The 18,178-nt window shown below is 38.1% G+C and overlaps 1 protein-coding gene across 2 annotated transcripts in view; it reads left to right on the top strand.

The window, feature by feature from the left end:
- rprd2a (regulation of nuclear pre-mRNA domain containing 2a) overlaps positions 1-17,901 on the top strand; it is a 30,519-nt gene extending 12,618 nt beyond the window's left edge. Inside the window, exons 2-10 of one of the 2 annotated variants that reach the window (XM_081697267.1) lie at positions 3,698-3,827; positions 4,084-4,214; positions 11,265-11,317; positions 11,483-11,609; positions 11,784-11,941; positions 12,075-12,399; positions 12,734-12,964; positions 13,150-13,359; positions 14,812-17,901. In XM_081697267.1, coding sequence (XP_081553393.1) covers positions 3,698-3,827; positions 4,084-4,214; positions 11,265-11,317; positions 11,483-11,609; positions 11,784-11,941; positions 12,075-12,399; positions 12,734-12,964; positions 13,150-13,359; positions 14,812-16,622 — 3,176 coding nt within the window. In that variant the 3' untranslated portion in view covers positions 16,623-17,901. Of the gene's footprint in view, positions 1-3,697; positions 3,828-4,083; positions 4,215-11,264; positions 11,318-11,482; positions 11,610-11,783; positions 11,960-12,074; positions 12,400-12,733; positions 12,965-13,149; positions 13,360-14,811 lie in introns of both variants that reach the window. The other variant, XM_081697262.1, reaches the window with a different exon arrangement.
- The last annotated feature ends 277 nt before the right edge of the window (positions 17,902-18,178 follow it).

The raw sequence follows: 18,178 nt of genomic DNA, 5'->3' as shown, positions 1-18,178 counted from the left end.
GTGGTATGGATACTGATCTTTGATTGGATGGCAGGATGGTGAGAAGACCATGAAAGGGGTGGGATACATTGTCTACAATGCTGGTGGCCTTGTGACTGCAGAGCTTGTGATAAGAGGTGTTGGTGAGTAGAGACCCTGATAATTTTCTTAGCTGCTCTCTCAGTCCGCTGTAGGGACGTGCGGTCTGAGACAGTGCAGTTCCCATTACCAGACTGTCAGTTAGCTGGTCAGGATCCCACTTAATATTGGACATCTTGTTAAAGCTGTGCAATCTATATTGTGTGACAACAGAAACCTTCAGTGCTTTATATCACTTATTTTGTTGTCACAGTATTTTTATACAGCAATATTTTTGATCATTTGGTTGACACTTTGCATTAAGGCCACACAAGGCCACACAAACACTGATGTTATGCTGAATGAAAGACAAATGAGTCGTTTACACTTTAGTAGGTTTAATAAGTGGAAGGAGAGCACGAGTAGGACAACATGACAATAAAATGGAACAATGAAACCAGTAATAAATACCAAATACACAGTTAACTATCTAGTCATAGGTTAATACAAGCGGCTACAACAACACTTGGAAGTTTACAGAGGTACAAAGCGGTGGCGTGAGAGCACATGGACGGTGCAATGTTAAGTGAAGAGCTCGTGAATGGATGCTGCTTAAGTAGCCATGCTGATGTGCAGATAACAAGAACCAGGTGATTAGAATTCAGGTGAAGAGGCATGTTAGGCTTGGTTTACGGAGGGTACAGAGAGGGAATGATTGGTTGGCTGGTTGACAAACATTACAATTGAGGAGAGTGAGCGAGACCCAAACGGGGTAATTTCTAACAGGAGGAGGAGTCTGATCATCTAAGACAAAATGAGGGAACTGGCTAGCTAATGAACTAGCTAGCTAGGTAACTGCTATGTGTTCTACTAACATGCAGTTTTACCTGAGCTAAATTTTAGTGGAAAGCATGTTAGCAGTTAGACAGTTGGCGAACTACCTATACTTTGTGCACAATTATTAGGCAAATTGTATTTTTGAGGACTCATTTTATTATTGAACAACTACAGTGCTCAGTCAATAAAATTTTAAACCTCAAACCTAAATATTTACAAAAGTAAAAGTGAGGTTTTGGCTTTCTTAGGAAAATATCTATGCCTGCATAATTATTGGACAACTATTGGTATGCAGAATTATTATGCAACTAAATGAAAAATGGACATTTTCCTATATCACGTATTTATTTTCATCTGTTAATGTGAAAATAAACAACTCAGTGTACAAATAAACATTTCTGACATTTAAAACAACAACAACAACAAAAAATCAGTGACCAGTATAGCCACCCTTCTTTTCAATAACAGCCATATGCCTTCAATTCATGGAGTCTGTTTCTTTTCTGTTAACGATCAACTTTTTGTGCAGCAGCAACTACAGCCTCCCTGACACTTTTCAGAGAGCTGTACGGTTTTCCTTCACCAAAAATCTCCCATATAAGAAGGGCCCACAATTTCTCAATAGGGTTTAGGTCAGGTGAGGAAGGGGACCATGTTATTATTTTTTTTTTAATCTTTAAAGCCTTTACTGGCTAGCCATGCAGTGGAGTAGTTCGATGCATGCGATGGAGCATTTGTCCTGCATAAAAATCATGGTCTTCTTGAAAGATGCAGACTTTTTCCTGTACCACTGCTTGAAGAAATTGTCTTCTAAAAACTGGTTCTATGTTTGGGAGTTGATTTTGAATCACTCGTCTCATCAGTCCATAAAGCCTTTGAACAATCTGTCTTCAGATATTTCTTGGCCCACTCTTGACTTTTCATCTTATGTTGTTCACTGGTGGTCGGGTTTTGGCCTTCCTTACCATGGCCATATCGCTGAGTACTGAACACCATGTACAAATGGGCACTCCAAGTAGGTTGCAGTTCTGGAATATGACAGCACTATGTGACAGGATAATGGGTTCTGTAGGTCACTTCACATTTGATTCTTCTCAAATCTTGTAGTTAATTTGTGTTCAACATGTTTCTTGTGACCCTCTTGACTATTTGCAACAAAACATTTGATGATTCTGTGATCATGCCCCAATATCTTAGCAATTTTAAGAGTGCTGCATTCGTTTGAAAGACTTTTTTTTTTTTTTTTTTTTACAATTTATGACTTTCCAGAGTCAGTTAAATCTCTTTGGGCCCATTTTGCCTGAGGAAAAGAAGCTGCCTAATAATTATGCACACCTTGGTAGAGGGTGTTGATCTCCTTAGGCCACACCCTCCATCATTACAAAAATAACCGTCATAAGCCTTCTGTTCATTGAGTATGTCAACTTTTTGTGCAGCAGCAACCACAGCCTCCCAGACACTGTTCAGAGAGCTGTACTATTTACCTTCAGGGTGTTGATCTCCTTAGGCCACACCCTCCCTCATTACAAAAATACACATCACTTGATATGCTAAAATTCAATAAGCATTCAAGTTTGTACAGCTTGGAGTTGGAAAATATGCATAAAAATGATGTGGTCAGAATACTCTCTTGCCTAATAACTGTGAACATAGTGTAGGTAACTAATTGCAAGTAAATGCTTCAGGTTTACATTTAGCTAGTTGTGTACTCCCCTTACAAAAGTTAAACTGTCACTATTATAAACAGTTTAAATCCCACTCAAAACTAACTCAACATAGGGCTGTGCCAACGTATCATGATGTAATAAGTGTTCCTATGAGGTCATTTTATATAAACCTTTTTTTTTTTTAAATTTACAGGAAATGTGCTATATTGTGAAGTGTCATTATATCGATATGAAATGTTGGGGGATTTGGCTACCAAAAAAAAGCTAGGGCAGTGGTAGCTCAGTGGTTAAGGTACTTCACTTGTTCTAATCAGAAGGTTGCTGGTTCAAGCCCCGCCACTGCCAAGTTGCCACTGTTGGGTTTCTGAACAAGTCCTTTAATCTTTAATTGCTCAAGTTGTGCTCAGGCATAATTGTAAGTTGCTTTGGATAAAAGCATCTGCTAAATGCTGTAAGTGTAGCAAATCCATTTTTTTGAAAAAACAACTATGTTAAAAATTTTTAATATTGATTAATTTATAGTTCCCCTATAGTTTCAATTTAGTGGGTAGGGTACTGGTGTTGTACTTGTCTTTTAATTATGTTATGTTATGTAACAGTATTTAATATCTAAACAAGTTTTTTATGTTTGGTATGAATTCAAAATGGTGCCACTGACACTCTTCTACTAAACAAATATTTTTCACTCCTTGTGGAGAGTAGGTCACGTGTACTGAAGTTTCTTTGTTTCCTTTGCATGTACCCAGCATTCTTTGCCTTTTAACTAACCATAGATTAGACAGCTTGCATATAGGGAATGGTTAAAAAATGACATGGCAATAGAATGTAATAGCAAATAACAGAACAATAATTTGCTTAAAATTGTCACTCTATTTCTGTGTGCAGGTAATACAATTTGAGTGTAACGGTTATTCACAACTTTTGGTGTGTTATCGTGGTGTGTTATACCTTTTATAAGGTGTTTATGACAAACTCATTGTGATAATAAAAACAGGAATAATCATGCAGCATTAGCCAGTACTGCTAAAAAAAAATGACCTACAACTTGATCAGGGCTGACGTACAAGCAAAGATTTTTATGTCATATGTATATGTAAATTATGCAGGTTTTCTTAACAGTATTTTTCTGTTTTCAGCGGATGCATCTCACAGACTCAATCTCTTCTACCTGGCTAATGATGTCATTCAGAATTGCAAGAGGAAAAATGCAATTGTCTACCGTACTACCTTCACTGAAGTTTTGCCAGAGGCTATTAAACTTATCAAGTAAGAGACATTTTGTCCCATGTCAAAAATTGTAAAAAAAATTGTTTGGTTATGTATCTGATACTATACCACAATGGTCCTACATTCCATGATGTCCAGACTAATATTTTAGGTCTAGGTTTCTCATTTATTAGACTTCCTCTAAAGTATTCCTCTGGTTCTCTCTTTCTAGCTCTGTCTGTGTTTTACTCTCCATGTGTATAGAAGCTTAATTAGTAGATATTGTTATAAATTGCCTTTTCCTATATCTCTGCAGTACTGTGAAAGACTCTAAAGTGCGCAAGTCTGTGGATCGGATCCTGACCATTTGGGAGGAGAGGAATGTTTATTCTGAGGAGTTTATTAACCTGCTTAGGAGTGGTCTGGTCCAGAGAGATGAACTACCAGGTTAGAGTCTTTTTCCTGTGTTGACCTCTGATCAGTTACATGTGTCTTATCAGCTGTACTAAATTTGATCTGAAATTTAGACTAATTTGTATTTAAAGTTAGATACTGTATGTCACATAATGCATACTTTGTCCTTGGAATCTGTTGTAAAAATAATGCATTCATGTAATAATTTGATCAGTTATTACTGTTTAATCATCAATGCTTTATAATACATGAGTAATGATTAAAAATTCAATATGATCAGATTTACACCAGTAAGATTTGAATTGCAGTAAGTACTTTTAACCCAGATGTGCAGCAGGCTAAATTAATGATGGATCCCCAAATTGTTTCACAGTTTCATATTTGAAAAAACATTTCTGAAACTCAAAATTGACATTAAAAAAACTAACTATAGCAACAATAAGAATGTACGGATCTCTCACAGATCTAATTTTTCTGTTTGGTGAAAACCCATCATGAGGTATATGTAAAACAAGGAAGAAAATAATCCCAAACACACAACCCCACCCAAGTCATTTGAATCCAGTCAGAGGTTTTTGCCTCCATATATGGCAGACACAGATTCTTCAAGTATGGATGAGGGCCAGCTGGTAATTAACAAGGACATACAGTGTCATAAGCAATTTTCACATTTAATATGGATTTATTTTCCACTTTAATTCTACATAATTAGCATCCTTTGGTAAACAGCCCTAATACTTTATCACAGGTACATTCTAACTAAAGTGCAAAGATAATCATTAAACAAATGATTAGACATAGTCATAGTTATCAGTCTCAAACTTTAACTTTGTATTCCTCACATCATATCAGACTATATATTGCACATTGCCACTTTTAACCTAGCTTCCCATGAAATACTTGTATTAAGACAATTATACAAAATTTTACTTTAGAATTGGTAATTGTAATAGAAGGGTACCCCCAGTGTATAGCTTTAGCTTAATATTTGAAACTCAGCATTTGACTGATACGGTGCTTCAGCACCACTTACTTTACAGGAGACCCATTCTTTCTGTGGTGAGCTACATTATTAAAGTTTGATTGCCCAGCAATGTTACTGGTGCAATCTAGTGTCCATTTAGCACCTCATTGGACACTTTTTTGTGCTCATAGGTCAACTGCTAATATCAGGTGCACAGTGTGCTGCAATATCTGAAAACCATGACAACCTTTATATTGGCTTGTTTCATGTCTTTATGATGGCAGTGGTTTGGGAGAGCTGAGTTCGTTCTGTTATTGTCATTAATTCCATCATGGTCTGAGCATAATGGCAGATTAATTGTTTGATTTGAATTGGAATTTTAATAACATTTTTTTCCTCGCAGTAGACATTTTTGTTCATTTTTGCATTTTAGAATTTGGCCAAACAGGTTTAATTCAATATCTTCTTCAAAAGAAAATTGTTGAGCAAATGTTTTCTTGGCAGGCCTTCTTACACAAGCCATTAAGACCTTGCAGATGAGCCAGAATGCAGCTACATGACTCATGTTCAAGCTTCTTAAGTTCACAAACATCACTCCAGTGTTGTCCCCTCCATTGGCTTTCCACAGCAGATTTACATCCCTGACACTTGTCTACAAAACCAAAAATCGTGCCTCCTACCTGGAAGCACTCGTTGTACCCTCTGCCATATCTTGAGTGCCTCTAGTAAAGCACAACTAAAACCATCACCCCTCAAGAGATGGGAAAGACATGTCACAAGCTTCTTCTCAGTTTTAGATGGTGCGATGAACTCCTACTATCTTTCTGTGCATGCGAGTCCCTTGTTGCTGTCTTCAAATGTAGATCCATCTCTTCCAGAACCACTTGACTGATCCATAGCCACTTTAAGGCACTTGAATTTCTTAGTCCTTTATTTCTCTACATTAAAAATATTTTCTCTTGTGACAAGGCTCTAGGTTAATGGCATCCTTAAGGTGTTTTCACATTAGTTTTTTTTTTCCTGGACCCAGGACTGCTGCTTTGCAAATTCAGTATATTTGGAAAGCTGTTTTTGAGCCTGGTAGGCCTTCTATACTAGTATAAGGCTTTCTTCCAGGGAGACAACTAAGCACCATTGTAACTCTGGAAAAGAATGACAGAGAAATATTCTTGTTATTAGGTTTACAATCATCCATTAGACTATTTCACTGAAGGACTTTTACAAACCGCATGTTGGAAAACTTAAGAACTTATCAGTTGCATAATGTATGTTGTCTGGAGATGATATTAGATTGTCCAAGTCAGGTACATTCAGAGCCATGTCTGCAAATGACAATGTTATTATAGCTAGCAGAGAATTAAAGAAAGGGATTGCTAAGAAGCATTTTCTAGTTGCTAATTTACAATGTTAATCTTACCTTGCTTCTGTTATAAACATTAGGGATAAAATATAGAGTGAAACAGATCAATTCTTTCAAATCAAAAGCAAAGATAAAGTAAAGCTACTAAAAAAACCCCCATTATATTTAAACATATTTGGAGGGCATCAAATGCCAGCCAGAATTTTTTTTTTAAAAGGAATGGAAAAAACTGCAATAACCATCTTAGCAAGCAGCTTCAGTCATTCTTTAGAAATGGGCTAGTTCCTGCACTAATTACTCAAGTGAGTGAATGCTTAGGTAGGCCTTTGTTATTTCTTGAGTGCACTTGTGGGATTTTTCTTGCAATTTATTAAATATGCCCACGTAAGTAAGCAGAATAGATGCAGCCAACATCTCAGTGAATATTGTTAGTCAAAACTGTTAATACATTGATCAGATCATGCAAGTGTTGTCCTCTGTACCGTTTTTATTGGCCCTGGTGTGTTCGGATGTTGTTAATATAGAGCCATGGCTGCAGTTATTTTAAATTCTGATGCTGCTCGCCGGAATAATCAGTGCATTTTTACATCCTTAGTGAGTGAATTGCATGCATGCAAAATGAGATGCTTCGAATGTTCAAAAGTAGTGTTTGTCGTTTTCAAACCCTGACCTGTTTTCATAAAATGTACATTTTGGGTGTTAGGAAAATCATCAGCTTTAGTTTATTTAAAACACAGTCTATTGGCTTCTGAGTGGCACAACGACTTAATGTCTCATTCATGGAAGGCTATGTCGTGTTTGTCCTTTTGAAGTGTTGCGTTGCAGGAAAATTTGCAGTGTGTTCTATGTAACAGCTTGTAAATATAGTATATCTTACAGTATTGGTTACAGTTGCACAATATAGACAAAGTAGAATTTTAAAGGCATTACTGCCTTTCGTAAATAGGGGCTAACCTAACAAACCGTCTAATAATAAGCCTCTTTTCCATTGTAATGCCAAACAGTTACTAAGGCAGTGTCATACTGTTCTACACTGTGTGCACAATTATTAGGCAAGAGAGTATTCTGACCATATAATTTTTATGCATATTTTCCAACTCCAAGCTGTATAAACTTGAATGCTTATTGGATTTTAGCATATCAAGTGATGTGTATTTTTGTAATGAGGGAGGGTGTGGCCTAAGGAGATCAACACCCTGAAGGTAAATAGTACAGCTCTCTGAACAGTGTCTGGGAGGCTGTGGTTGCTGCTGCACAAAAAGTTGACAGACTCAATGAATTATAACTGTTATTGAAAAAAAGGGTGGCTATATTGGTCACGGATTTATTTATTTTTTTTAAATGTCAGATATGATTAGTTGTACATTTTGAAAATATTTATTGTTATCACTTTAATAGATGAAAATAAACAAGTGAGATGTGAAATTTCTGTTCTGCATAATAATTCCACACATCAAAAGTTATCCAATAATTACATAGATATTCTCCTAAGAAAGCCAAAACTTCACTTTTACTTTCATAAATATTCAGGTTTAAGGTTTATTAACATTTTGGATTTACTGAGAGCACTGTAGTTGTTCAATAATCAATTGAATCCTTGAAAATACAACTCGCCTAACAGTGTATGCTGTTGTAGACTCCTGAGAAACGTGATGTGCTAGAAATCGGAGCCAGGAAATAGATGCGTTGGCGATGGATTTTCGCCATTATGTGACAGTTGCTGTCATTTAACAACTGACAAAAAAAAGTAGAACCAGCCAGCAAATCCATACGATATTAAGTGGGGATGAAACTTCTAATGATTGACCATATAAGTTTAGACAGCAAGTAGACACAATTCCATGACATTTTGGTTATACATCATTATGTATTATGAAAATAAAGGCGTAAATATAGATAAGAGAAAAAAAACGTAGGTCATTTTGGGATTTTTGCCCAAATTTAGAGCATATCCAATGGGGATGCCCATTTATTAAATCATATTGACGAAACCTGGATGTGTGTGATGTACTTGAATGCTAAAGATTGGTAAGGATGCACGCAGAGCACAAAATAAATTGACAGTCTCAGTAAAGGCATATTATTTTTTTTTTTATAGGCAGTAAAGATAAACAGCCCTAGCTTTGACATAAGCGCAGCTAAAAACATTTGCTTGTTTTTATATATATATATATATATATATATATATATATATATATATATATATATAATCTATCTATAGTGGGTAAGCTCTCACACACTCATTTCAGCATTGTGTGATGAGAATAATATAATGTAGACTAAGTTGGTATAGAGCATGACAAAGAAAAAAGGAACTAAAAATAGAAATGGGGACTAAAATCCATTAAATGCTCTCAAGCTCACTGAAGAAGAAAGCTAGAAAAAAAGAAAGTTAAAAAAAAAAATTCTTGCAAAAACAGAAGGAATAAAGTATATGCTAGAGATTGTACCATGCCAGTTTTTCTGTACTGATCCGATACTGATAACTTGCATTTGAATGTCACCCGATATTGGTACTGATCTGATCTATTCATTAAAAACTACTGTGGTTCAGTTCTTTGCGTGAAATTTAGATTGTGTGAGATTATTATACATGATATATTTTTCAGATATTTTAGATATAATGCATGGATATGACAGAAAAATATAAATAAAATTGTAAACAAAAAACAACATTTTTAATTTATTTTTCCTTTCACTGCCATAGATTATCTTTCTTAGTGCCATATTGGATGGCTTGGTCATCATCTGCTTGGTTCTTAGCTCTACTGTACCCCCCACACACACACTCACTCACTGCTCAGTACAGTTGCTTTGCTTACTGACTGCTGAGATTTGCACTACATTTTGTCTTTATTATTTTCTCATTGCTGAATACAACTGGAATTCCACATCATAATTTTAACCTCATCATTCTTCTTGTGAAATTCAGAGGTAAATTGATGTTCTACCTGCTACACACTCCACATACAAGACACTAAATGATCAGAAAGAGACTTGTACTAAGTCTCTCTTCACTTGGCCTCTGCTTAAAACATTTAATTTGATAACAATTACAAGATGTTATTCCTTTTGGCCAGAAAAGGTATCTATGCACAGAGCTAGTTGAAATTGGTTTATTCTCCTGCTTCTTATTCAAAATTCTTAGTCTGTCTTAAAATACAGCAGGGCAACGGAAAACTGCATTGTTTTCTGCTTTTTCATGTGATTTGAACATAAAAGTCATAGAGTAGTCAACATTAGCAATTGCATTAGCCTGTACATTGCAGAGTACTTCCATGATGTTACCGGGGCCATTTGGTTTTGGTTGAGCGCAGTTTGATCGCTCTGCTACTCTGAGATGATGTTTCATGAATTCACATTTCAGTTAACAGTGAGTGATAATTCAGTAAAAGTCCTTTATTATAAACTCATTGAATTTTCTATTTGTGAAATCCATTTAAGGGCACAAGAACGCAAGATTCAGTCAGTTTTATTATTAAACCTTATCTTGGTTTAACTACAGTTGTCAAAGTAGTCCCAATTCTGCCATACCATTATGCAAGATAAACTAATGCAAGCAGTGTGGTTTTGTGGCTAGTCTACACATAACTGTTGACCTCCATTTGCTATGCTTATTTAATGACACACCATATTTGATGCTATACTAAAACCCCTGGAATTTGAGAGACTCATTAACTAAGCCCCATTTATCTTATGCAATAATGATGTCATAGCATGTTCCGATATTAACAGCTTGTTTTAACTGTGAATAACAATTAATAGGTGTTATCAGGTGTGGGGGTAAATCATATATATGCAGTTCATAAATGAGTCTGAATTCATTTATCTTCAAGCCAAGAGTCAAGTGTCAAGTAATGTGTCAAGGAATCAAGTCAAATATGTGCCCTTGTTTAAGCAAGTCAGACAAGTCTCTGCAATTATCAAGCAAGACACAGCAATCAATAACACTTTCCATAGATAAACCGTCATAACACTAAATAATATCTAGCTGTGTATGTCTGCAAATACATTAATGTTTAAACAAAGAAAAAAACATTTAATATACATTGTATAGCAAGAAGATTCCAGTCAGCTACACTGTTTGCATGGGTTTTCTTTCAGTCTGCATACTAATTAAAATGATTCATATCATATTTAACATTTAGGTGTCAATGAGCATCTCCAATTGTAGGCCTGTGAGACACACACACACACACACACACACACACACACACACACACACACACACCACACCACACCACACCACAATGTAATTATCACCTTGCATTAGGCTGTGTACACTGGTGTTACTGCTGCTGTTAGTATTTGGGATAGCTTGCTAGCTAGCTTATGCAAAGGGAAACAGTAGCCAAAACATGACTATCTTTGTGGCTTGTAAAATGCCTGAAGTTTGAAGCTGAGAATTGTGTCTGTGACCCTCATTTGAATACTCTTCATAACCAAAAGAAATGTTCAGTTAACTAGTGTGTGATGTAATTGAACATGAATGAAAAATCTGAGTTTTAAAGTTGACCAGTGCACAGACAATTGTTAGATGTTGAAAGATTATCTTTTCATACCTTAATGAAAAAATTTTTTAGCCAATGTTCTTAAATGTACCAGGCTGTCTACCTGGTTGTGTGCTAGACTGTATCAGTACATTGTAGGTGGTGTAAAAAAGTGGTGTAAAAAAAGATGAATTGATAAAACTGATGAAATGTCAAATTATTTCATAAAATAGAGAGATTCATTTAACATGTATTTCCTGCAATTTCAGTTTCTGCCAACCAAAATGAGACACTAAGATCCAAAATAGTTGCTGAGTTTGTGGTGAGTGGCTATGGTTTATATTTTAAGCAGGCTACCTAAATATATATGATTTTAAGTAATAATTCTAATGACACCTGGCCATGAGGTTCTAAAAGATTATTTTAGACTCAGACAGCTATTGTAGCCCACTGTCTAATTACCTCTCTCTGAATCTGTTTTGGGCAGCCCTCAGCATTCAGCGAGCATCTAAATAAATACAGGAACTCCATGGATGAGATTGAGTTGCGAGAGAAGCAGCTGGCTGCTATGAGAGTGGATGTATGCAGCACAGAGGCTCTCAAGAAACTCAAAGGTCATTATTGCACAAACACATTGACTATAATAATGTTTTACTGTAAATATTTTTCTTGCTACCTTTTTGGTTTTAACAGTACATTGTCTACAATATATTCACAGTAGTTGGCAGTGTTATCATTTTTTTTACTTTATGAGGTATTGAACTTTTTTTTGTCATCATCTTGTTCAGATAAGGCCGGGGGCAAACGGTTTTCCAGAGATTTTGAGGATGGTAGCACAAAGCTGCAAGACTTTGTGACCTTTCTGGATGGACAGGTCAAGAAAGGACCTTCTCTGTTGGAAGCTCTGGAGAATGCAGACATCTTCTATGAAATGCAGTATAAAGAGGTCAAGATTGTTACCAAAGTATGTCATAGCAAAATTTGTGTTCCCCGCTCTATCATAGACGGCTCAGATTTGATTATAACGGATCAAAAACAAGCATTGCATTATAGGTGACTGAACCTCTGTGTTTCCACAGGCCTATCAGACTTTTGCCAACCGAGTATTGCATCTCAAGCGCAAGCTGGATGCACTCAAGGCCTCTTTACCAGACCCCAATGACTCGCCAGTCCCCTCCCCTTCTGAAGATGCCCCTTCACCCACGGGTTCTGAGTCACCCTTCCATGGTCTGCACAGAATTGGTACTCCTGATCCAGAGCTAGATGGCCAGGCCATGGAGGAGGATCTGATTGCCTTATGTGATGCTCCTAGTCCACTCTCCTCCCCTGGGGACAAAGACAACCGTGATGTAGAGGATATGGAACTCTCAGATGTAGAGGAGACTGAGGGGCCAGCCATCATAGGTAACAACTTCTTTGTCAGCTTCAAGATATTAGCAGAAACTTTGGCAAAGCTTAGCGGAAGCTCACTTCAAAACTGCTTTATTTTGAAACAAATGATGCATCTAATTCTTCCCAAAACCTGGCATGCACGACACTACAGGCAACTGCCTGGAGCAGCCAAGGGGACGGGATTAAAATATTTACTTAGAAATTGTAAAAATTCCCTTTGATAGTTATCACAGAAGTAAAGACTTAACTGTAAAAAGTGAGAGGTGGGAAAATTAGTGAAGTGTAAATATTGCTTAGGCTTTCCTTTTTATACACAATTTTTCCCTCTTTTGTTTTCATCCCATAGTGGAGGAGCAATTGGAGCAGGCTGATTCTGTGGATGTGTCCAATCAGACCGCTGATTTGCCTGACCCAGAACCCTCTCAGGCCAGTCAGGCTGTACCTCTCAAGCAAATCACAACCCCAGCAGCAAAAGAGACCCCAACAACTGGGTCACTTCCTATTAACCTCGCTAGTGTGGATCTAGGCAAAATCAGTTCCATCCTTAGCACACTCACAAATGTAATGAAAAGCTCAGGTAAGACAATAGAGATGCATCCTAAAATTCCTACATGTGTTTATACAGCACAGATTTGGGAAATGGAAACATTTGAACATTGATAAAGCCACCTTAGCATGACAGAGGTGAAATATTTGAGTTATAATTTTCAGGTGTACTTGTAGCCAAACAGACATTTCTCTTTTTCCCCCTCCTTATGATAGGAGTAAGCTCAGCAACCTGCTCATCTACCAGTACCTCAAGCACACCCTCACCATCAAATTCCTCTCTGAAAACTGACTGCACCACCTCCAGCTCTGCAGCTGTGCCTGCAGCCAGCCCACTTTCTAGCATCGTCTCCAGAGTGGACATCAGCCCTAGTAGCCTGATAAGTGCGCTGTCCAAAACCCAGGCTCAAGGAATCGGCCTTCAGGGTGAGAGAGGGAGAGGAAAGTGTTCAATGTACCAAACAGAAATTGTGGATTAAGATTAGGTGTAGTAGGTGTACTATTCTTAAATAGACAGGTACTAGAGATTGTTTCATGCTCAAATTAAACTCGTGTTAGGATAAATGCCAAAAATGCAATTTGCTTTAAGTAGAACAAAGTGCAACTTTTCTTCTTTGCAACACCACAGTGTTCAGTGGGAGTTTGAAGTCCCTCAGTCTTTGGAAATGCATGTTTCCAAGGAATTCAATACCTTTTTTTTACTGTTAATTGCTGATGTATGCTAAAAGATTTTCACTGGCGGCGGAGTGTTGCAAAATGGTAAATATTGTGTGTCTGCATCTCTGCTCCTGCAACGAGCTTACCTATAATGTTCCTAGAACATCTTGTTGATCCATTCAGCCATGAGCAAAAATGGATTTTCTGCCTTCAGTATATGACCTCACCGAAGACAGATGAGTTCAATTTATATAGGATGAATCCAGTTGTACGTTCATTTTATAGATATTGATGTCTGAAATGGGTATTTGTTGGTTCCAAGTGAATTCTATTGTATCAAATGGGACACTCAGTAAAGAATATAAAACTTTTATTACACTACCAAACGTCTATTAAGATTGGGCTTCTTTACTATATCAAAAATATTCTGTAAATTTATCTTTTTTATTGGAATATGTCCATTTTTGGTGACAGCATTGGTAATGTGCAGATGTTTCGTGTTTGGCGTTAGCAGTGTGCAAAGATTTTCCCTGATGGCAATGATTCCAGGCTGAAATTGTTTAGTATTTCACTTGGCCTTACATGAAAAATTTGATTCACATTTCACACATGCAACCCTATATAATGGCTTTTCACTTTAGAGCTATTGTGTGAGTAGAAGACATGTTCATACTACCAAGAAATAAACTAGCAATTTGTTGGCTCAAAATGTTGTAACAGTTCCAAATTCTGGATAGCAGTCTTTGAATTCTCTGATGTGAGATGCTCTGCTTTCAAAGAGTATGAGCCAGTCACAAGGTTATGTGTTTATTCTGTACTGTCTGCTTGTAAGATTAGCATGTAAAGCAGGACAGGTAATTGGCAGTACTCTTTAACTGGTAGATGCTCTATCTTGAAAGCACAGATTTTGGAGATTAATGGATTATGGATACATGGAGATAACTGAATAATGAAACAGTTAAAATTTAAAGTAGATATAAAAAGTACCTACTGAAGATAAAATGGGGCGATAGGCTAATGGTGTAATTTCAGAAAAGATGGATTGACAGGAAAAAGGAGGTAGGAGATAAAAGGAGGAAAAAGGTTTTTATGCATCCAGTAACCTTTTTACAAACTTGCTGACTCCAACTCTGCTTATAGCCTATTTTCTTTTTCTTTGTCCGTGTCTCTCTCTCTCTCTCTCTCTCTCTCTCTCTCTCTCTCTCTCTCTCTCTCTCTCAGGACTGTCTTCCTTACTAAACACTCAGACTGGAATGGCTTCCGCTGCTTCTGGCTCAGATATGGGCCCACCCGCAGGCACCGTTCTCATAGCGCATACACATGCCACTTCCAAGACCGCTGCACCGACATCAGTTCATTCACAAGCGGGAGGCTCCTCCTCTCAGAGCTCTGTCCCTCTCCGCTGTACTCAATCACCCAACATTGTTCAGACCAAGGGCACTCAGAAGGAAACAAAGAAAGAAGTAGGAGAGCCCATCACCTCTATCACCAGTAGTCTGGACTCCAAAATTGATAATTTCCTTCAGGGAAATCCAGGAATGAGAGGGCTGAATATGGGTTTTCCATCTGTTCTTTCGTGGCCTAAGACCATTGATAGTCCCACAGCAAGCACAGAAAACCTTGGAGGAACTCCAGTGAGGGATGAGTCTGGTGCTACACCCACGCAAGATGAAGTCATGGATAGTCCTGTAGCACAACTGCTTTTGTATCAGGGAGGGCCTCGCCAAACTGCATCAACAACTTCATCTTTAGCAGACACTTCTGCACCCCCAGAAGTGAGTGGATTATGTATGGCCAGTTATGCGAATGATTCATGGCAAGAGAACACCATGCATGGTTCACACTTTGTTCCTGGATCACAAAATGGAGGCAAGCTCTACCAAAGGGATTTTGCAGTAAAGCAAGACTTCCAAAGTTCTGTCCCACTTTTTGTAGAATCAGAGATGGGACATCAGCAGGAAAACTGTCTGCCACCATCATCAGCCAATAATACATTGTCAACTGAAAACTCTGCAACCATGGAGAGAAATACTTCAATAAGTGAAGGGGTGACCGCATATCCCAGTACTAGTAATGCAGTAGACAATGCTAACCTGGCAGATGATGGTTGGTATGGGAAAACATATGGAGATGTTCAAGACCAGAATGTGATGTCCAACTCTGAATCATATAGAGGTGAACAGTATGGCTCTAACGAATCTGTACAAGATTTCAGTCCTCCTAATTTCTTCAGCAGCCCACTCCCTCCAATCCCACAGCTCCCACCTCCTCCTCAAGACTTTCTACCTCAAGTGGTGGATGGAGCCAAAGATCGTACTAAGATGCCGGATTCCGTTAACAACATACAAGATAGCAGTGAGGGTCAAGCATGTATTCCAGTAAATCCTGTTGGTTTTGATGATTTTGATGAACGCATTTCCCATCAGACACAGGCCAAGGAGTTTTTCCATCCCCTTCAGAAAGTCTTGGGACCTCGGCTTCGTGATTCTGTGCCACTTCTTGTCCCGCCGAATGGCCCTGTGGACTACAACCACCGTCCCAGAATCCCTGTTCACCATTCAAACTATCCTAATATGTCTCACCACAGCCTGAGCCCTCCCTCTACACTAAGGGGGTACCACGAGCCTCTTAGTCCTTCAGGATCTCCATCTGAGGATCCATACTTTGACACACATTATGACCCCACTGCTCAGAGCCCTTCACCCCCTCTTTACGATGTTGATCACCCCCGCTCTACTCCCTCACAAATGTATTATGCAGAAGACCGAGGTTTACCACCACACCACACAGAACATGGACTGCCTCTTCATCTTGAGCACAGGCCCCCTCGTCCACCTCACTATCGTGCTCCATGCCCTGGTCACTACCTGCCCCAGAGACCTCTCCATCGTCCTCTTCTACCACATATGCCATGTCCCAGTGAACCACCATATCTTAGAGGAAAGCGACATGGCCCTCCTTTTGGAGTAGCTCCTTGCCCTGGGGGTCCATATTTCCCCCCTAAAAGACCTTTCTTGCCACCACGTTACTGAGCTACTGATGAACTGTTGAAATATACATGTCCACCTGCTAGAATTCTAACAACCCTATGATGTGAATCTTATGTTGGAGTCATTCACTAGGCCACAATAGACAACAGCACTAATTCACATGGGTGGACAGATTGTTACATATGACAGAAACACATACATGCACTGGTCTTGGACAGCTTGATCTGTGCTCTGAATTCAGATGGGGATTTGATTTGAAGGAGTGTCAAACTATATGGGCTGTGAGGAGGAGTCATCATGTAATGAGGGGTGAATCAGCAAGAAGAAATGAACATGAGTGCAGGAGGACTGGAGAGAATCGCTCGGAATGCTGGTGACGAGATGGATCAAGCAAGCGGAGGAGCCATGAAACTGCAAGATAAAGAGAAAATGAGGTGGTTATCCTTTTATTTGATTGTATTTTGTGGCATTGATTTACAGTTATAAGGCAATATGCAGAAGGATTTTATTCTGTTAATCCATCCATACCTTTAGAGTGTGAGTGTGCGTGCGCGTGCGTGTCTGTCTTCTTGTCTGTTTGCAAGTGAACAAGTATATCTTTTTGCGTGAACCTTACCTCTGGCATTAAGGTGAATGTTTTCATAGGTTCAGTTAACAACAGTACATTTCTATAGACCAAGTACTTAGTCATGTGTTTCTGTTAAAATTTGTTTTAGTCTTCATGTACAAAACTTTGTACATAGACTGAAACAGCATGTACACCTGCACTCAGTAGACTGTTGCTGTCTACTTAGGTAAGAGATTGATACCTAATCCATAATTTCTTGGGGGTGGGGGGGTTGAGACTAAGGCATCTGAATTTTAGGGATATATTGCCCATGCAGTTTTAGTGTGTTCCTAACAGCTGGCCAACCTCTGTGACCATCTTTCATGGAGATTCAGGAGATGCGATATGGCAAAAGGAGACTCATTTCATGAAGGTGGGGTGGGCAGGACAGGTGTAAAGAGGGTCACTAGCAGGTATTTGTCTGAAATGACTGAAGCTGCTGAAGAAAAGAAGTTATTTTGTAATGGGGCCAGAATCAACATAGCGTTATTTACTAGTTCCTGGAGATTCTTTATTGTACTGACTTAAATAAAGTGTTTGGAAAAACTCCATGGGAGAGTGCACTGTTTCTCAACCATGGTGTCTCTGAGTGTTTTCATCTTAGCTGCATCAGGAACTATTTTTTTTTGGTTTTCAAAACACTTGAATTGAAGTATGGAAAGTATGCATCTGAATGTCTTTAACTAGCTAAAAATAAACATGACCTACATTATATATTTACTGCTTCTTTTGTCCAAAAACTTTTTGAAGTCACCTGAATAAGTTAAGCTGTTTTTCTTACTGAAAAATCCCAGTCAATTACATTAGCTTGCCTGGAAATTAGAAGATGCATTTAATAAAGTGTTAAATGCATATTGTGGGGAAAAAAAACTCGCCTATATCTTAATATTGGAGTAAAAGGTGCAAAGTCTGTGAGGTGTGTATTTTTGTTTACTTTTAGACTTAACACAAGTAGGCATTCACACTTGTAGATATTTTTTGAGCTGGGGAT

Source organism: Electrophorus electricus, chromosome 2, assembly GCF_041902795.1.
Source record: "Electrophorus electricus isolate QZ-2024a chromosome 2, ASM4190279v1, whole genome shotgun sequence".
NCBI lineage: Eukaryota > Metazoa > Chordata > Actinopteri > Gymnotiformes > Gymnotidae > Electrophorus > Electrophorus electricus.
This window is presented reverse-complemented; position numbering and strand designations above follow the sequence as displayed.